This window comes from Protomyctophum bolini, assembly GCF_963924005.1.
Source record: "Protomyctophum bolini genome assembly, chromosome: 8".
Lineage (NCBI taxonomy): Eukaryota > Metazoa > Chordata > Actinopteri > Myctophiformes > Myctophidae > Protomyctophum > Protomyctophum bolini.
In genome coordinates, this window is record NC_137869.1 from 28,646,754 (window position 1) to 28,668,876 (window position 22,123).

Below are 22,123 nucleotides of genomic sequence, written 5' to 3' on the forward strand. Positions count from 1 at the left end.
TGACAGCACGCACGCACACGCACGCACGCACGCACGCACGCACACACACACACACACACACACACACACACACACACACACACACACACACACACACACACACACACACACACACACACACACACACACACACACACACACACACACACACACACACACACACACACACACACACACACACACACACACACACACACACACACACACACACACACACACACACACACACACACACACACACACACACACACACACACACACACACACACACACACACACACACACACACACACACACACACACACACACACACACGTCTTACAGGGTCTGTCTGGTACTCGCGGCTGTAGAGCTCATGACAGTTGTTGAAGATGTACTCATAGGTGGAGTTGAGGCATGCCTTCACACAGTCCTTCACCACCTGGCTGGCTCTGGGTGGAGACTGCAGCTCCTGGACCTGTGGCACAAAGAGAGAGAGCTTTAATAGATAGACTCAGTCTACTGTCTGTCCCTCTAAAACAAATATAAAATAAAGGCGAAAGCCGCAAGCTATACGGAAAGCTATATGGAAAGGTTGAATTATCCTCTTTCTATCGGCAAGGTTTATGTTTCATAACAATCCACCATAGACATAGAGCTCTAGAAACTATAGTGTGCGGATGTTTCTTCTTCCTACTTTCTGTCAAGACATGAATAAAAGTAATCTGGAAACGGAAAATGCACAGAAGGAGAGAGTAGAAAGGAGAGAGAGAGAGAGAGAGAGAGAGAGAGAGAGAGAGAGAGAGAATCACCTTCATTCTGAAGAAGGTGATGCTGGTGAGGAGGTCCACAGTGGATTTGAGGTCCTGCAGTCTCTCAGGACTGCTGGCTGGAAAGTTGTTCTGGAGTCCAACACACAAAGCAATGTAAGCACATGACCCTGCTCCATTATGTGTGCATGAGTTTGTATTTGTATGTATGTATGTATGTATGTATGTATGCGTGCGTGCGTGCGTGCATGCATGCGTGTCATCACCATGAAACTTCCCCAGTTGACTACTTACACAAAGACAATGATTTATTGTATTACACATTTTCGGAAATTGTACATTTAAATATGCAAATTAAGCATTATGTAGGAAAGTATGCAAAAGCTACTGGGTTATCATATATTAATTTACTTATATTGACAATTTAATATATGGACCAAGGGTCCTTGATAAGGTTCCAGGGTGTTCCTAAATCAGTTTAGCCACTATACTATAGGAGGGGGAGCTTTAAAACTAAGATATTCGCTAAAAACATATTTTTTGAATGACAGATGTAGCCACTACGACCACACATGTCCCAACAAACTCGCTAGCCTAGCAACCCAGTAGGCTGCGCTCTGGGAGAACAGAGCAGCTGATTTCTATGTTTTGATTAGGTGTTCCATTACATTAGTTTAACCATTCAGATTGCTTCCTCGAAACAACCTGTTACTATACTATACTATACTTATACTATACTCTCTGCCAAATACAAATCTTGTATGGGGGTCTCTAGCACAACATATATTTTCAGATGGGGGTCCGCAGCCAAATATATATTAGTTTGAGAACCAGTGGTGTACAAAGTATAATACAGATATTTATGTTTGCACATACAGATTGGGTGTGGGGGGCGTTTATTGATCCCACCACTTGCTGTTGGGTTATTTGGAACATCGCCTGGCATGTGTTTGAGGAGCTGTCTTAGTAATTAACACATCTGTCTGCTGGGTCTCGCTATATCATTACACCAGAAAGCAAGGGCAGACAACGGAGGAAAAACAACAAAAGCAGGGAATGCTGGCATGGAAAGAGTAGGAGTTAAAAAATAAAAAAAAAGGTCTCAGCTGGTCTGCAGCTGCACTGAGATGTGACTGTCATGCATAATCACTGCACTTCTCTGAGATCAAGGATGAGACGGTACTGTAGACGGACAGCTACATTAGATCAAGAATGAGACAGGCACCGTAGACGGACAGCTACATTACCCGGTACATAGACAGGTCAATCCTCAGGGAGTTGTGGAGCTGGTCGAGCAGTTTCACAAATCGCTCTTTCTGCAGAACACAGAGATACACGGATGACATCAGACCCAGAGAGGCAGAATACACTCACGGGTGTGTACTGTACTCGACCCATTGATTCTACAAATGCATTCTAAATCAGTTACAGTAGTTCTCATACTTTCAAGATTTTTCAAAAATGTTTAAAAATAGCTCGCAGCGTGGCACGAAGTGATGCGCTGGGAGCTTGTATATCTGCTATTTTTGAACAGCCAAAGCTATTTCCCGGTTTTAATGTGTAAGTGAAACAAATTTAGTCTGTACTTTGCCTCAACTAGATTTCTAGGAAGGGAAAAGAAAATCTACAAGCTCGCAACACGTCACATTTTTGTGTGTCTACACTTTAATACAACAAATATAACTGACTTTCACTTGTGTTGGCTACACTGTTACACAGTAGAATCATCAGTGTGAATTTAACAAAAAATGTATCCATGAGATCTCATTTTCGTAGAATGTGTATAATTGAGGCTACGGAAAGTTGAAGTCTCAAATCAATACGATTGATAGAAATGTAGTTTCTGTCGGGTGAAAACCTAATACCAGTATGTCAAAAACTGTTACTTTTGAGCATTCTAATTAAAAAACAGAAAACGTTTTTGTGTGACGCTGTAGGTGTAGGATGATCAAGCAGGGCAAAAAACACAAAATGTTAAAATATGGAGATAGGAGGTTTCTACCCGCAGCAACGACATACAATCGAATTTAACAATTAAAACCGGTCATGTTGTTTTTGCATTCTGTTTTTTTTTTTTACGATAAAAACCTTTTTTTTTTAAATAAATGTAGAAACAGGCTGAGAAGGATAAACAATAAACCAGTCATTTTACTGGGTGTAGAATCTGTGGCTTTTCTAAATTTATTTGGATTCTGTGCCTGTCACCAAGAAGCGAGAGGACGGGAGTGACTCACCCCGAAGTTGGACGCAGCAAAGCGGTCGGAGGCAGACACATTGTTGGTTGCCTGTGTGGTGTGGGCGTAGTAGGCATTAATGTTGGCCAGCAGGGTGCTCATTACCGCCGGCACACCCGGACACATGTACTTAGACGAGAGGCAGGCAAAGTGGCTGGAAGAAGAAAGGTACATGATTGCAAACAAAAATGCCGATAAATGAACAGAAGGGAAGGCACAAATACACGATGAAATCGTCTCTGTCGAGTAGAAATCCAAAAACAGTTACCCATTCTGGACGGGAACCCCTTTTGGTGTTTTGAGCATTATGTTATGCTTTAGCTGTTGAAAAATAGCAGACCTACTAGCTCTACGAGCTTGTAGATCTGCAATAAAAAAAAAAAAGGGAAATGTGGCACAAATCTTTGAATATACTGTATATTTTTCAGATCGATCGTTTTTAACTCAAATCTTTGCTTCTGGGGGGGGGGGGGTCCCTGGAACAACATATTTTGAGATGGGGGACGGCGGCCAATTACATATAATTTTTGGGGGTCCTTGAAATGAAAATATTTGAAAACCACTGACATAGAAACATGGGTTTTTCAGAAAACTGATTTAGAAGACATTTGTAGAATCTGGTCTCAGGTCTAAATGGGTTAAAGGAACAAGATTGTTCAGAAATGAAGATAGGAGAACTTACGTCATGGCCTGGTAGATGGACTCTACTCCATATCGCATGGCGAACTCGTCCACAATCTCCTGGGGAGTCTCCTCAAAGTAGACCTTCCACGCATCGTCCCCCTTGGCATCAGGGATCTTCACCACGCCCCCGGTCTGGATGTCTGTCACGTAATGGAACAGGTTCTACACAGAGGGAGAACCCAGAGGGGTGGACAGAGGGGTGGTCAGGAGGACCACTGAGGTGTACTGCAGGTAACTGACAAAAAGACGCAAAGGCTAAACCTCAGCATCCATATTGTGGCGAAAGCTTTCGCAGAGAATAGCAGATCGACGTGATCACAGCGCGTAAAAAAGGAAAGCTTTCCCCATAATAACAGAAAATACACTAGTATAGAGCCCTGAGGGACTCCAGTCAACCATAATAGTGTAGCGTTTAAGTAGTTAAGGTCCAGACACACGTGGGAGCGTTTATTTTGTGCGAATAATTAATTCGCACAAACTGCTGTTTGTGTTATGAGCACCTAGTGCCATTATAACGATCATGCAACATAATTGCAATGAGGTGGAATTGCCAGTGCGAATAAAATCCTCAACCTGTAGCCTACTAATGGAGGCATCGCCAAAACAAAGAAGTTTGATATGAAATAATTGTGAGGCCTTTTCGCATGGTTTATTCACGTCACTCCTGGTGGGTAATGATATTTAGACACAACACAACGCCACGTAGTAACTGTTTTGTTCTACCCTGCTCTAACATTGTACCCGCAAAATGGTGAGTTGAAGGAATTGGATATGAGAGATACAGTAAAAGCAACAAAAGGAGTAAAAAAGCAGACGTTGGAAGTAGGATTTAAAGACTATAATGACAGAGTGAAAGGATAATATAAGTGATTGGTCTGCTCTTAGGTTATTATGTCAAAGGATGAATGAGCACTACATGATTGCTGTGTGTTAGTGTGTGTGTGTCTGTGTGTGTGTGTGTGTGTGTGTGTGTGTGTGTGTGTGTGTGTGTGTGTGTGTTATTATGTCAAAGGATGAATGAGCACTACATGATTGCTGTGTGTTAGTGTGTGTGTGTCTGTGTGTGTGTGTGTGTGTGTGTGTGTGTGTGTGTGTGTGTGTGTGTGTGTGTGTGTGTGTGTGTGTGTGTGTGTGTGTGTGCGTGCGTGCGTGGTGTGTGCGTGCGTGCGTGCAATGTGTGCATGCATGTTTAACCCATTAAGACCTGAGGCCAATTCTACAAACGCCTTCTAAATCAGTAGTTCTCACACATTTTTCACAAATGTTCAAAAATAGCAGATGTACAAGCTCGCTTGTATATTGGATATTTTTCATTCATTATTTCATTAATTCACTTATGGCAAACCATGCACGCATTTCTCTCATTTCTAATCAAAGGTCCAATTAATGATTGTCAACCCTACTGTAGGTGTATACAGTATACAGTATGGGTGCATAAAGCAATAACAAGGCAAGATTGTTTATCTTGAACTTGCTGCGCTACAGGTATGCTGCTAAAATGTGATATTACCATGGCCAACATTATGCTGCATTCTAAATTAGCTTTGTGAAACAATTGCCTTTTTCTCGCAACAATAACTATACAGCCATTTCTTGGACAAGGTTGAGATATTTTCATGTTCTAATAGCCCAAGTAAGGCTGTGGTTTAATAGTCTGCATCAGTCAGGGGGTAATGGAACTGTGTCTGATGTAGTAGTTTACTGGAGCAAAGCTAACTTTACAGGGTATTAACCTGTTTCATGTGGAATGGCTCTATTATAACAGAGAACAGATATCAGTCAAGTAAATTACACGCACGCACGTAACTGTGATATGTGATTAATGTAGCCTATATTTGACAAAAGGTTGTAGCCTTTGATTTTCTAGGGCGTGCCAGATAGATTTCAGCCGTCACATTTATCAACGCTACGTGCCTTTGAGCACACGCCAAAGGCATGCTCAAATTTAAGGCAGAATTTACACTCCATACTGTACACACACACACTCTCACTCAATAACTTACCTCATGGAGGCAAGTGTACTGAACATGATACGGGGCGACGGTCTCTTCTCCTTTAATCTCGACATTAATGTGCATGCGGATAGCACCCGACACTGCTGACTTGTCGGTACGCTTGTCTGAAAGGAGCACAGCACACAGTGGGAACACATACTGGCACTTCCACTGAAACAAAACTAATAGGAAATGTTGAGTCAGTCAAGGTGAACTTACAGTATCAGTCAGCAATATACTGTCATCTGGTACAGTGGTTCTCAAACTTTTTAATTTCATGGACATATAGGCCTCGGACTATTTGATATGATCTCTGGGACTGCAATCCATGCTGTTTCCCAGACACTGGGTCGGGACCCATTTGTGGGTTGCGGGACTCGCGGACCAATTTTTCGGGTAAATGAGTAAATGACTAAATATCCCTTTTTTGGAAGGAACAGCAATGTCCCAACCTATGTCCCTATGTCCCGGTGTTTATAGGCTGTTGCACCACTCGCTTCAGACTGGTCTGATTTTTAATACTCATACAGAAACACTTACTGCTCATACTTTTAACTTAATTCACTTTTTTTAGTTAACTATTATGTAGGAGGCGTGCAATTGTGTAAATATCCCTTTTTAACATTTTTTTTATATCTCACTCACCCAGATTGTACCAGACATCCATCTCTCCACTCAGCGTTCGGACCTCGATGATTGTCTGACCGAGGAAGTCGTCAGACTCCCGCTTGAACTTCTGTTTCACCCGAGACTTGATGTCGTCGTCCTCGTCCCACACTCGCACCTTGATGCGGTCTGAAGAGTTGTGGCACTCGCTGCGAGCATGGACACATCAAAGAGAGAAATGACCGATGGCGGTTAACAAACAAGTCATGTTGGAATATTTATTTAGCACAACCTATGTATGTAACCTTGTATGTCTACAAGCTTTACTTTTCAGGAAAAAAGTACCTTCTTTTTGTTTGTAGCTTCTTGTTAATACTTTTCAATGGTTCAATATTTATAAATCCCACAGACTAGATTTACTAAAACATTAATCAGCATATTAGTGTTTATATCAGTAGATTAAAGCGTCCCGAGTCTGACTAGAATATGGCCGATTACTACTTCCGGTTCACGAGGGCCAATCCCAGGGTCTTCTTCACTGCCTTTTTCCTGCATTATGTTGGCACTGACGCCAGATTCCAGCCACTGACGCCAGATTCCAGCAACTGACGAGATTCCAGCCACTGACACCAGATTCCAGCCACTGACGCCAGATTCCAGCAACTGACGAGATTCCAGCCACTGACTCCAGATTCCAGCCACTGACGCCAGATTCCAGCCACTGACGAGATTCCAGCCACTGACGAGATTCCAGCCACTGACGCCAGATTCCAGCCACTGACGAGATTCCAGCCACTGACGGCGGGATGTAATCAGTTAACCACTTTCACTAAAGAAATAGGAATTTGCTGATCTGCTTGTAGATCGGCGATCTGCTTGTGGATCTATCGGCTTGTAGATCTTTTTTTGTGGGATTATTGTTCGGAAACCTACCAGTGGCATTAGTAGGGCATTAATTACAAAATAAAAATTGAATTGAAATATGGAGATACAAGGCTTCTGCATGACAGCAACGATATGTAATGCTGACAGTAAAAAGAAAAAGTTCTAAATGAACTGCATTCATTTAACATAATAATAATCCTGTCTTCTACTCACAAATTGAAGTTCTCCTCCCACACAGGGTTGAGGTTGCCATAGATAGTCTTGGTTCTCTTCTTGGTCTTGCCCACCTGGACGGTGACGTAGGGGTCACTGGAGCCTGTCTTATCCTTGGCCTGCAAGCCCTGTGCACACAGCACTGTGGAGAGACAACACCACCGCCAGCCTGTCAGCCATCGTTTGTTCCTCCCTAGAGTCCCCTTAATGCCCTACTTCGTCAATCTATGTCACACAAAAGTCTAATCTACAAGCGCAAAACGTGTTGCATATTGAGCTTGTAGATTGGCTATTTTTTGCTACTTTTGTCTGCAAGCTCATATTTTGATCAATAAATGAAATCAATAATATACTGTATCAGTATTTAGATATTAACCCGGGGGGGGGGGGGGGCATGAAGGTGGGGGCTGCATGTGGCCCCTGGGCCGGCAGTTTCCCATGTATGCATTGGGCCACAGGCCCCCCCATCTGAACCCGGCGTGTTGTGCCAATTAAGGGACAAATCCCGGGGGATAGGTCATTTTCTGTTGTAGCACCCACACTGTGGAATGAACTTCCACCTCATGTCAGAGCTTCTCAATCCTTGTCTGTGTTTAAATCACGTCTGAAAACTCACTTGTACTCCTTGGCATTTGAACATACTGATTAAGAGTTGCTGCTTCCACTGCATTGTGTCCTTATATGCCTTGTCTATGTACTGTTGTTGTTGTTGTTGTTGCTTTTTTAGTATTTCTTTGTGTACAGCACTTTGTTTCAACCTTGTTGTATAAAAATGTGCTTTATAAATAAAGTGGATTGGATTGGACATCTGGTTAAACAAAATGCAATCTAAATGACTCTACATTCGTAGCATTGTGGTCAAGAAGTACAAGTCTAAGCTAGGATGGGTTACACATACAGAGGACACTTCCCATGCAGGTATGTGCTTAACAGACAACGTCACACTGATAAACCATGTCAGGCCGGCACCATGTACATGAACCCCACTGCTCATAAGATGCAATGGAAAAGTGGTCACTGCACTCATGTGTAAAAAAAGGCACCACCAAACTTTCAGATCCTATTTTTCTCACAGTGTGGAGGAAGAATGGTTAGGATTTTGTATTGTGATCTCTCACCCTTTAAATATATGTCCTTGGTTTCTGTTGTGTGTAAACAATACAGTTCAAAAATTCAAAACAATTGTCCTCAAAACCACACCTACAGTCGCTGTCATAAGACCGGAGGGAGCGCTCTATGACTAGAGCTGCTCGTGCACGCGCAGCTGCTACCCACCAAGCCTAATTTATGCTCAGTCCTGCGAGCTGTGAACGGCAGAAAATAGCAGACCTCTATCTCACAACGGTCGCATCCGTGACGCGATGTCAGCTTGTATATCAGCTGTTGCAATTGTGTTGTGTGATGAAGTATATATGTCTTGCTCGAGTGCGCCTCGCCAGCCAACACACAAGATGAGGAGGAGTGGACTGAATGGACAACATTTAGGGATCTTTTGGGGATCTGTTGGGATCGGTTGGGAATTGATTACATGAAACAGTCACCTGTGCGTCCAGTTTCAATGTTGGTAAACGAATAATTGGTCTACGGGTATGTAGCCCTATTTACAGTATTACAGAGCTTGGTTGACTGCTTGATTCTGATTGGTCAATCACATAATTCCAATAGTCTGTTATTTTTCGATAATGACTGCTGAACTCAATAACTGCAATTCTCCTTTAAATAAAAAAATAAAACAATAATATTGTTTGAAATGTCCAAACCGGCCTACCATGATGACATTGGTAGGTCGGTTTCTGAACTGTCCACTGCCCTCCTCTGACACACAGACAGAGACACAATGGCACAATGACAGTTTAAGTGTAATAAGCGGGATAATCAATCAAATAAAGCCTTTCAGGGTTATAAAGACCCCTTCCCTTCGCCTCTGGGTCTAATCACCCTGTCAGGATATATTTCTCACTAATGACCTGCTCCCACATTGATTATCTCCTGAGTGAACTGTTCCATTTTACCCTATAAATGCCTAGTATCCTCACACAGACCCCACCTGGTCATTCTTAAAACCCCATTCAAACCGGTTTCAATCTGTTTCATTTTAGATTTTAGCGTTGGCTATTAGTGTTGGCTATTCAAAAATGTACAAGCTCCCAGCGCTGCGAGCTTGTAAATCGGCAATATTTTAACATCTTTGAAAAATATTGAAAGAGAACTGCTGATTCAGGAGGCATTTGTAGAATGGGCCTCAGGTCATAATGGGTTAAAAGAAACAGTGCCTGAGCCTTTGTCATACTCTCACCTGTGATGCTAATCTTGGCTGACCACTTGGAGGTTCCATCGAGCACACTCTGCTTGATCTGCTTCATCTGGGTGACGTGGGTTGCCTTGACGATAGCGAACACTTCCTGGATGAGCTCGAAGATCTCCGGCTTGTTCCTCTCGCGGATCTTCATGCGGTCCTTCAGAACCATGATAATGTTCTGGGTTCGGTCCTCCGCGCCATGCTTTGAGCTCTTCTCTGCTGCTCCTGATTAGCAGTAGAAATAGTGAAGAGAATATGTGAAGAAAATGTAATTTCAGCAAGAAATTGCCCATGCAGTGGTTCAATCTAGATGGGTTTCAGTTCTACCTGCTAGTTGAAAACATTGCTATCAATATTCAGAAGGCTACTTTTTCCATAGAGTTGTATTACAGACAGCATTTATCGTGATTGTTCAGCTGACAAAAAGCGGTCCATGTTATGCATATGCTTGGAAACCTGATGATTTATTACCTTTCTCAACAAACCCTATTTGACAAATCAAAAAGTAAACTATTCTCAACCTCTGAAAGCGTTTTTTTTGCGGATTGTGGGAACAGACCCTAAATAAAAGAGATGCAAACAAAGCAATAGGCATGAGAAGGATAAGAGGGAGGACAGGTTGATTCATAGAAATGAAGATGATAAATGGGCTACTTCTCTGTAGCCCCTCCTGCCCATTAGTCTTATTATTTATAGCTAGAAGACACCAAGACACTCATAGTCTATTATAGTCAACTGGAATTGAATTAAATGATCTAAAAGTCACAATTGTCTACATTAAACAAAGAATATTGTACATTCATTATGGTCATATTTTTTGTGTGTTTCTTTTATTTTATTATAGTGAAATTTAACTACTCTTCGCTAACCTTCTCAGCTAGATCAAATGGACCATTTCAGCTCATTAGCAGCGTGGTCAATTGATTTTGGTCGTTCAATCGATATCGTCTTACTTTGCAAGCAGTCGGCGTTGAGGAGGTCCTGGCACTTATCGTGACATTTAACCCCACACTCTGTGCAGCGCATTCCCTGGCGAGCGATCCCCCACAGCAGCCCTTCACACTCGTAGCAGTAGGTAGGGGTGGTGGCGGTCCACACCTCAAAGTTGTGGGGCGTGGTGCAGGAGATGGGATAAATGAGAGCCTGGAGGGTCTTCTTGTAAACGTGGCTCTTCTACAAGGGCATGGAGGAAAGAGTCAGAGAGATTGTAAATAAAACCAGAAACACGTTATACTAGAATGTATTCAAAAGTTGGCAAAAGGGCCTTTCTGTGTGGAGTTTGCATGTTCTCCCCGTGTCCCCTAGGGTAGGTACCCTCACAAAAGACATGCAATAATCCTGATCTCTATACTGCCTCCCCCTGGTCAACCGGGGTGCCTAATGGAGGGGAAAGGAACTGGTTGGAATAACGTGTTCCTACCACGCGCTACATCCAACAGGGGAAACTCTCCAATGTCGCACTTTAGAATAGATAGATCAGTGTTTCCCAGAATAGAAGTTTTAGCTCGAAAACCAAAATTTACATTTGGTGTCTCCCTGGGAAACTAACGTGTAATAAACATTCTTAATGAATGAATAGTGATAGACAATAGACAAACTACAAGCTCTGATATTTCCACTTGTTTATATATATTAAAGCCGGGACTCGATTAATCACATTTTAATCACATATCGACCTGGGAACAGTGAGAAATTATTTTTCCAACTGGATTTTTGCATATCAGTGAATCAATGAATATTGATATTGTATTATTTTTTTAATCAAGGTGGTACCAACATATAAGTGCAGGTAGTCTACTGTATATGAATAATCAAAGGTGCTTTACATGGGATATATGAATATTCAAATGTAATTTACATGGGGGGGGGCATGAGAAAACAAATAAAAGCTACTTTTAGGGGGGGGGGGGGGGGGGGGGGGGGGCGTTTTGTCTGGTCGAGTGTAGGTTGGACTTGGGTTCAACTCATAGCTTGAGTCGCACTAACATTGGCCCCATATGGAACGTCACTCTGCTATAATGTAGCTCTACATATCGGAAGGAGAGGTTCCATGTGGGGCTGGACTTGTGTCGACATCCATGCTTGCTGCTTTTTGTATCTGTTTTGTATCAGGACAGTTTCGTGCCGTCATTAATGTGGTGAAATCACCGCAGCGCATCGCTCAAGCCTCCAGGTTGTTGAAGCAGCTGGCCTGGAAGCTAACGTTCGTGTAGCAGCCCCATATATCAGACCTTCCCCTCCACTATTGCACACAACCGTGCTGTTATCGATAGCTTTTAAATCTAAATGTCCCATTTATGGGGAAATGGCGAAGCGGCTTCTTCATTCCTTTGGGTGAATGGTGGTGTGTTGTTGTCCCATCTGACTGACGGCACGCAATGAATGCACTGGAGGCTGTTTGTTGCGCCGTTTATATCGGTCCGACTGCCTGCTCTGAAACTTTTTCTGTAGTAAATTAATCGCAATTAACGCGTTAAAGTCCCGGCCCTAATATATATGGTATATATAGCAGATATGGTATTTAAAAAAGAACGAATGATAATACAAAAGAAATTGTCGGAAACGTAAAATAAATATATAAGTGATATTTACTCACGACAGACCCATAAAAATGCTGCCATGACTAAAAATATTTCCTCAGCCTTTTTTCAGACACATTTCTACATGACTGTGATGACAGAGTCTCTGCATGAGTCATTGTGAGTCGTTGTGACTGACCAGTTCTTCATTGTGCAGGGTGCTAGACGTCAGAGCTGAAGTGATGCCTGCCTTCCTGGAGTTCTGCACCAACGACTGCATGGGAGAAAACAAGGTGAGTGAGTGAGTGAAAATAAAACTCTAAGTAATCAACAAACTGTATTATAAATACTGCTCAAACATTGGCCAAATTGTCCAATTATATATTAAAGAGGCAAGAATTGTTAACATAACCAATCTACAATCTATCTACATTCCAAGTGCTTATCAGCATGGGGTGTAGGTTGGTCCCCAGTTAAAATATGATTATTGGGGGGGGGGGGCACCCATCTGACCATAGTTCCACTGACCACATCTGGTCAATGGAACTATCATAGTACAGTATAGTATACGTGTTTACTGTTTTGACAATTATTTGGAGCGGGGCCCGCTCCACAGGTTGGGAATCGCTGCTCCAGATAACACGCTTCAATATCAGTCAGCTTAGCTGTGATTAAGACAAATGTCAGTCTGCCTCTGTCTCTGAGGCATGCAGTGTGTCATCATTACAGGCCTGTCTGGTGATGTTCTTCCCTGTGATTACAGCCGACGATAAAATGACTGTGGCGGAATTGAAAGCGCTCCCTTAGAGAGGAGTGGTGACACACAATAGCTTTTGACAAACAAACAAACCAGCATCCGTGTTACTCACCATAGCCTGTGGCAGCAGGCAGGCAGAAAGGAGGGGGGGAGAAGACATTATGCTGTTAGGAACAGGGCCAATGTAGTGGGATTAATTTCCCCAAAAGTGAAATGCTATTGAGTCCTGAGACAGGTTATCAGATACAACATTTAAAACCCTGATGGGCTTTTCAACGTAAAAAAAATGAAGGAACACAGATGTTACAGATGTTACAGGGTATATAATGTCTGTCCGATGGGATACCTTGTTGTACTTTGCATTATTGAAACAGAGGTTATCCGCTTCAATGATGGTTATATGTCAGGTTATCGGCAAAGTAATTCTCACATATTTTCTTTGTTTTATTTCTTTTTTTCATTCATTTTCTTTGTCATTATTATAGTCAATTCCCAATTCCCCCCTGTAGTCCCTGCCATATCATTAGGGGAGGTGCCGGACGAACCTGTAGGAGTCACTAGTGCAGTGTGACAGAGATTTCCCTCCCCTGATGGCTTTTTGACATTACATTTTTGGGAACCCCTGGTTTAGACAGCCAGTCACAGCAGGCTGCATGGCCTTTGTTATTATTATGACGATCACCTCCAGAATGAGGGGGTACTATGAGGGCGGTCCAGCGCAGTGGAAAACTAAAGTAAACGCAGTAGAGTATCTAAAGTAGAAGTGTGGCAAGATGGGTGATCATGAACTCAGCCGGAGAACTCAGATCAATGGAGGGGTTGGTCGAGGAAGGAGGAACACAAGGAGCGGACTGCCATCAATGTGTCATGAGTTTCACATCCCAGGAGTCCTGCTCTGACAGGAGAGTGCACTGGACAGTGTCTGAGACTTCCCCAGCAGGTGGGGTTGCCTCCGTGGCCGAGAGGCCGCTCCAGGGATTACAATACAAGCACGTTCTCTCAATGCCACGGTTCTGTCTCACCGGCTATCAGTACGGACCACAGTAAAAGGGCCATCGCAGACATTTGTTCACAAAGACTGGTTGAGGATATCATATTTGACCCTGATGTGATCTGTTATGGCCTACCCTGTCTAGGACAATAAATAATGCTTTAATTAATACTGTTGTACTACGGTGTCACTTGCCAAAAATAACTAATCTGCAAGCTCACAATGATCGGCTTTTAGCTATTTTACAACTCAGGCTTTCGGTGTTCACAAAGCAGACGACTGGAGGAGTGCCTCCTCACTGCGTCAGATGGTCTGTCAGATGTCTGTTTCACTTTAGTTCCCCAGGGTTTTTGGGTAAATAATCATTGTTTGCTCTCATGTTGGCCGTCAGTTCCGTTGACGTCAAAACTAAACCCATCTTATATAACATATCTAAAATATTAATTTAAATGTTTCTGCATTAGGTGTAATGTAAAAACGTCCTCTGCATTATTTATAAGCATCTCGCGTAGAATTGTCACATGCGAGACAGCATCAGTGAGGGTCATAAGGCCTGTTTAATGACAGCTTCAAGCATACACAGTATACACAGTTCGCAGAAGATCCCTAGCCTACTCTATGGCTGGCCCCGGTGGAGTTGCAGCCTTGCAGGCTGTCACAGCGCATGTTGTCAACAAGCATGCATACACAGTGGATGCAAACAGTACAGAGAGAGGACTCAAAGAGGCTTCAACGCCAGGATGATTGAAGAGCAGGACACAAGGAAGAAGAAAACAAAAGAAGAGAATCACAGAACATACAGATGGGTATGTTTATGAGAAAGGGGGAATAACTACAAGAGATATACTGAAGGTTGGTCTGAGCCCTCACCAAATCTCTGACCAGCGGCATAGCTTTCCTCTTCCTGAGGTCAGGCATGCTGTCTATGCTGTACAAAGCACCGCCCACCCTGAGGATCACACACACACACACACACACACACACACACACACACACACACACACACACACACACGTAAAATCACTGTGCAATGCATACATTAGTAAGATACTATTAGCAGCATGGGATTTCAATGCATGTGCAACTACACAAATGCAAGATTCCTTGCAAGCTGGTTGATCTGAGAGCCTCCCTCCCGGTCCATTGACAGTAAGAGTCTGGGTTACTGTACGTACCCTGCTGACAGGAGCAGCGAACAACCCAACGCTCTCTCCTCTGGCCTGTTGAGAAAGACAGAGGTGGTGGAGAGACATCCATTAGAGTGGTGGTAAGTGGAAGCGAGAAATCCCACACTGTTGCACTTTCAATCATGGGTTGCCACTGCCAGTGTATATACTTACAAAAGAGACTTTGTTTTCAGGCAGAAACCTCTTACCTCCATATTTGAAATTTGTGTGTTCTTTCCTAAATTAACGCCCTACTTGACCATTACTACAGCATCACACGAAAGCATCACAAGTATAGCAGATCTGCAAGCTGGAAATGTTTTGAGCTTGTACATCTGCTATTTTACAATTTGAAGGCTGAAAAGTAACGGTTTTGCACATAATGAGGTTTCCACCCGACCGAGACGAGACACGTGCGTGTGTGTGTGTGTGTGTGTGTGTGTGTGTGTGTGTGTGTGTGTGTGTGTGTGTGTGTGTGTGTGTGTGTGTGTGTGTCGGCGAGCGCATTTGTACGTGTGTGTGTGTGTGTGTGTGTGTAATATATATGAATATATATATATATACACTTGCACACACAGTATAGCGTGTGTTGTATGGTGGAATAACGCTATGACACCGTTATGAAACTGTCATTATTCCATTCCCTTCTAGCTGCAACCATAGCGACTGCCTATTGCCTTGTCTCTGAAATTCACAAATGATTAAATAACATGAGGTGAAAAGATGAAATAAGAGATAGTACTGTACTGTGCTGTGTTTCTCTCTCTCTCTCTTTCACCACATGTGGTACTTACAGTGGTGGAACGTAACTAAGTACATTAACTAAGTATTTACTTTACATTAACACTTTCCCTCCTGTTACACAAGTTATGTTTTTATTGTTTAATTCGCGTTTTTAATATATTTTAAGTAGGGATGTGCCGATGAGACATTTTGGCCGATATTGAATTATCGATATCCGATTAATTGATGTTATGGCCGATAACCGATATTACCTGATCTCATTCTGTAAAAGATTATAATAATTTTGTCCATTCTGAAAAATACATGTAACAGGGTATCTGCACTGCACTGCACTTAGGCAAGTCAGATTTAACTTTAATACCTTTATATTTAATATTGTGAGCTTGTAGATCTGTTCAAGCTGTTACTTTGGGCTTGTTTATCTGTAAAGACAGACCGATTAATCGGAACGATTAATTAATCGGTCTGATTGATTAATCAAACCGATGCCGATTAATCTAAAAACAACTAGAATCGGCCGATACCTCCCATCACTAATTTTAAGACTTAAACGAGTGGGATAGGTGACACGTTCGGATGACGTCACTGGAAGGTTTTCAGTCGCACTGGCATGCTGAGGCTTCTGGGAAATTGAGGCCCAATGCAATACAATGGCAATGGTGGCGTGCTATGGGCGGCGCTGTTCTACGCTCTTTGTTCTTGATATTTTTCAACACGACAACAAAGGATCACACCATTTGAAGACCCGTCTGAACTGAGTGGTACTGTGTGTGTGTGTGTGTGTGTGTGTGTGTGTGTGTGTGTGTGTGTGTGTGTGTGTGTGTGTGTGTGTGTGTGTGTGTGTGTGTGTGTGGTGAACAAACGCTATTTCCGTGCTAGGACAGACGGACACATAGGGACACACATTGCTGTCTATAGGAGTGGCTAGCACCACTCAAAAACTAGGCAGTCAAATGGGGATTGGGATGTTTTTATCCCACAGTAAAACTGTTAAAAAAACCTTTATTCTTCTACTTTTACTTTACTCCACTACTATTAGGGGTGTACTTTTGTAATTTTACTCAACTAAAACTTAGGCCTACTTAGCCAGTAGCCACAGAATGTATTTTTAAAAAAAGTAGCTAAAGAGTAAAGATATTTGTCATACTTTTACTACATACTTACTGTAAGAGTTCCAAGTATTATTGAGAAAGACTAACAAACACTTCAGGGAAGGTCTATCATAGGAGACCAATCGTGCACCTGAGACAGATTAGTTATTTGGCTAGGTCACAGCGAACTTCACAGCACAAGAGACAGATTAGTTATTTGGCTAGGTCACAGCGAACTACTCAGTGAGCTGTGGGAAAACGGATTCTCAGAAATGTATGTATTTAGGTACACCGGCTAGTAGGCATGTAACGATATATCGTATATCGATATATATCGATATTAATCCCGATGATATGAATCGATTCATTGAAATAAAAATATCGATTTTATAAAAAAAAAAGGGGGGCTTGTGTGTGATGTGAAATGTGAGCTTTAGTCATATTCCATCATATTCAAGTGCTTTTGGAGAGAAATGATAGTCACTTTCAGTAGTAGAGCACTGTAGAGGGGAGCTGTGTGTGTCTGTGACTGTGCTCAGGTTATGATGGTCGTTGATGCTCATCAAGGAAGGCAATTATGTTTCTGCACTGTCAAAAGTAATGCTACTTATTTTGCAATGTAGTTAAATAAAACATCTCAGGGGGGGAGATGAATGATATAAAATTAAAAAAAATGTAATTTTTCTTTAAAATATATTTATTTTTTTATATCGTGAAAAATCGTATCGTGAACCTCATATCGTGATACGAATCGTATCGTGAGTTGAATGAATCGTTACATGCCTACCGGCTAGACATGACTTGCAGAAAATGAACACAACCATAGTAACAAGATGGTTCATATTGCCTAAAATTAAGAAATAGATGAGAAAGGAAGGTGGCCGTCTGGCCGAGACCTGCTTACTGAGAGAATGGATATAAATATTGTTGTGAAGTGGTGTCATGTCAGATCCTGACCATTGCTTGTTTATGCTCTGCACAAAATAAACCTCTATATTGAAGATTGAATAGAGGTCCTGTGAAATTGTCAGTAGATATCTACTTCAATACTATTTTATGATCACTTTAATTTAGTGTTACGTATAGCTGAACAAATTAAAATATATGATATATTGCTACTTTTACTTAAGTATAACATCCAAGTACGTCTTCCATGAATTGGGTATGTCCTACTTATTGACGTCAGCGGTGAGGTCTCAGCATTTGAGAAGCGTAGTAAAAGTGGATTACTGTCAGATGACTATCTGTGTAATCATTCTTCTAATTCTATCTGCTCTATTATAGAAAGACATGCTCTTTGTCTCGCTGGCTGCTCTGAAAATGACACACGCAGTGCTGATACGTACGTCATACTGATGCTCAGGGGGCCCAATAACTGGCCTCTATCAGCTTAAAGCTGCACTATGTAATTTTCCTCTTCTACCCCGGATTTGAACCCTGTTTCTTTTTTACCTTTGAGCTAATAGAGCCTGCCTGATTGCTCAGGGGATAAATTGAATCTTGACCAAAATTAGTGTCAGATCCTGTGTCTAGGTGTGACATGACGATCTAAATGTCTCAATAGAAGAACAGGGAGACAAAATACAACCACCCCAATTGTACAAGTTATATTGTATTAACATACCCTACCATACAGATTTGACAACATTATTATTTGTTTCATTAAAAAAGTTGCATAGTGCCGCTTAAAAAAACACCATTAGACCCACAACAGGTTGCTGTCTACCCAATTCTACTCTGAGCCTTAAGACAGTCATATCTGACTAATTAATTACTCCATATATTGATCACACCTACCTGAGCGTCCACTCCATCCTTTGGTAATCAGAATGGACAACATGCAAATCACAACGAACAACTGAAAAGAAAACAATGAGATGGCATACGAGACGGGGTAAACAGAAACTATCAGAACAAATACAGAGACTTAACACGACTAAGACAAACCACAGCAATCAACAGGTCAGCATACTTTAAGCTCGGAAAACCAACAAGACAAGCAAAGTCAGTGAACTCAAATACAGTAGTGAGTCAAAGGAGGAAAGAGAACATGACAGTAGTGAGTCAAAGGAGGAAAGAGAACAGGACAGTAGTGAGTCAAAGGAGGAAAGAGAACACGACAGTAGTGAGTCAAAGGAGGAAAGAGAACAGGACAGTAGTGAGTCAAAGGAGGAAAGAGAACACGACAGTAGTGAGTCAAAGGAGGAAAGAGAACAGGACAGTAGTGAGTCAAAGGAGGAAAGAGAACAGGACAGTAGTGAGTCAAAGGAGGAAAGAGAACAGGACAGTAGTGAGTCAAAGGAGGAAAGAGAACAGGACAGTAGTGAGTCAAAGGAGGAAAGAGAACACGACAGTAGTGAGTCAAAGGAGGAAAGAGAACAGGACAGTAGTGAGTCAAAGGAGGAAAGAGAACACGACAGTAGTGAGTCAAAGGAGGAAAGAGAACAGGACAGTAGTGAGTCAAAGGAGGAAAGAGAACAGGACAGTAGTGAGTCAAAGGAGGAAAGAGAACAGGACAGTAGTGAGTCAAAGGAGGAAAGAGAACAAGACAGTAGTGAGTCAAAGGAGGAAAGAGAACACGACAGTAGTGAGTCAAAGGAGGAAAGAGAACAGGACAGTAGTGAGTCAAAGGAGGAAAGAGAACAGGACAGTAGTGAGTCAAAGGAGGAAAGAGAACAGGACAGTAGTGAGTCAAAGGAGGAAAGAGAACAGGACAGTAGTGAGTCAAAGGAGGAAAGAGAACAGGAAACACATTTTAACACATTCTAACACACTTATGATCACATGGATACATACACATAATATGAACACATACAGTAGGCTACAAGTGTACACACAGGTGCAAGTAAACATAAACACACGCACACGCACGTACACATAAACCTTACTTCTTGTATCTGAAGTCGCACTCTGCTGAAGAGTCGGAGCCAGTTGGCCTTAGCCCTAGCAGGACCAGGCTCCATGATCTCTCTCTTTGGGAAACTGGCAACGAATGGAGAAGAAATATTTGCCACACATGATTGTGCATATATGAATATAGATTGTGTAATTTGCATATATGAATATAGATTGTGTACTCATTTGGAAGTTCATTTGTCAAAAATGTATCCCCATCAATGAGTAAACTAAAACTAACCCTAACCCCAAACTTAATTGGTATATGGAAAATAACTACTTTATTGCCACATCATAAATCTGTTATCCTCAAATGTTTATAAATGTTCCCAACATAAACAAACAGCCCCAAAATGCAACAAACACATTTCACCTCTTGTCTACATAATGTTTAGTCTTTCCATCAAGAACTGAGTCAAACTCTGAAGACTAATAAGACTAATCTGACAGTGTATCAACAGCATCTGAATGTTCACCTTGGTACTGGTGGCTCCTCTGTTTTCTCCTCAGCAGGGGCACTCTCCACCGACAAAGGCTGCTCTGTGGCTAGACTTTCCTCCAGTGGGACCTCGGGTTTGAGCTCAGGCTCCATTAAGGGCTGAGCGTCCGAGGCCGGGCTCTGGGATACGGTAGTGAAGGCAGTGGTGGTGGTGGTGGAGGACATGGTAGTAGCTGTGGAGGTAGACAGATCTGGTTGTGTGGATGTAAAAGGAGGCTTAGCGGAAGCCGCACTGAAAGGGGGTACGGTGTTGTCCTTGGTGACTGCAGGGGTCATGCTTGGGCCAATGCTGGGGGGCTGGAGCTGGCCATGGGCTGGCTGGTGCAGTGAGGCCTGCTTCTCCAGAGGAGGCCTCGTGGAGGACAGGCCGTCCGAGGGGGGCTCCAGGGCGGGGGCTGTGCTGGTGGGCGTGGGGGTGTAAGGCGGCTCCTGGTCTTCGCTGAGTGTGCCATCCAGTGGGTACAGGTCTTCGTCTTCCTCGTACGGCATCTCCTCCTCGTTGTCATAGTTGTACTCTCCCCCCTCCTCCTCCCCCTCGTACATGTCTCCCTCCTCCTCCCCCTCGTACAGGGCCCCCTCCTCCTCCTCCTCGTACATGTCTCCCTCCTCCTCCTCCTCCTCGTACAGGGCCCCCTCCTCCCCTCCGTCCTTGATGTAGCCCCCCTCGTCGCTGTAGACCACCTGGGGCTCCTCCGAGTCCCAGACGGGGGAGCCCTCTTTGCCACAGCTGACCGAGGAGTGGCAGGAGTGGTACGAGTCATTCTCATCGTAGAACTCGGAGCCGCGCAGGCTGTCGCCGTCCTGGGGACCGAACTCTTCACTGAGCTGGGAGCTGCCTCGGCTCAGCTCGCCTGACGAGGCATAGCGGCTATCTGTTGGACTGGTGGGGAGAGGGAGATATGGAGACCAGTTACACACAGACAACTACACACACACACACACGCACACAAACGCGCTCGCGCACGCAAGTGCACACACAAGTGCACACACACACACACACACACACACACACACACACACACACACACACACACACACAATTTCCCCGGCCCAGAATATGGGTTCACGTGGTTAAGACGGTTTCAGATTTGCCTGCGATGGTTTCAGATATCAGTCTGTGACCGATACAAACTACGTGACTGTGCCTTTGAGTTGGCCCAGAAAAAATCAAACATGTTGGATTTTGTCAGTCGCCCTGGGAGTCGGTGCAGTGGGGGTCCGCAGGGTCAGGGGGGGTGCAGTGGGGGTCCGCAGGGTCAGGGGGGGAGTCGGTGCAGTGGGGGTCCGCAGGGTCAGGGGGGGAGTCGGTGCAGTGGGGGTCCGCAGGGTCAGGGAGGGTGCAGTGGGGGTCCGCAGGGTCAGGGGGGGAGTCGGTGCAGTGGGGGTCCGCAGGGTCAGGGGGGGAGTCGGTGCAGTGGGGGTCCGCAGGGTCAGGGGGGCATGAGGATTATTAGCGCCGATAGTCGGCCTCGACTGCCTCAAGTTGGGCGCTCCGCACTTGGGCTTAAAATCGGGGGAATTCTTGCCACAGTGAGCTTTAGTAGAGGGAGAGATTAGTGAGGAGAGGATGATTTATACACATACTGTACACACACTCACACACACACACACACACACACACACACACAGTACACACATACACAGAGGATTTGCATATAAATAGCAGATAAAAACTCTGAATAAAATGAAAGAAAAACAACCTTCTCAAATCTGACAGACCCAGATTCCTCAATTGAGGAAGAAGAGAGAGAGACCGAGAGAAATACTATGTGTTCACCGTGATGAATGACGCTGTTA

The 22,123-nt window shown here is 43.4% G+C and overlaps 1 protein-coding gene across 1 annotated transcript in view; it reads right to left on the reverse strand.

Annotated features, from left to right (window-relative positions):
* unc13a (unc-13 homolog A (C. elegans)) overlaps positions 1 to 22,123 on the reverse strand; it is a gene marked incomplete at both ends in the record, with an annotated part of 55,621 nt that overhangs the window by 20,743 nt on the left and 12,755 nt on the right. The window contains 16 exon segments of the mRNA XM_080770512.1: positions 323 to 457; positions 792 to 881; positions 1,997 to 2,065; positions 2,984 to 3,137; positions 3,666 to 3,829; positions 5,671 to 5,786; positions 6,307 to 6,476; positions 7,366 to 7,507; positions 9,662 to 9,889; positions 10,618 to 10,837; positions 12,383 to 12,457; positions 14,802 to 14,880; positions 15,107 to 15,127; positions 15,129 to 15,151; positions 19,821 to 19,914; positions 20,304 to 21,206. Coding sequence (XP_080626638.1) covers positions 323 to 457; positions 792 to 881; positions 1,997 to 2,065; positions 2,984 to 3,137; positions 3,666 to 3,829; positions 5,671 to 5,786; positions 6,307 to 6,476; positions 7,366 to 7,507; positions 9,662 to 9,889; positions 10,618 to 10,837; positions 12,383 to 12,457; positions 14,802 to 14,880; positions 15,107 to 15,127; positions 15,129 to 15,151; positions 19,821 to 19,914; positions 20,304 to 21,206 — 2,683 coding nt within the window.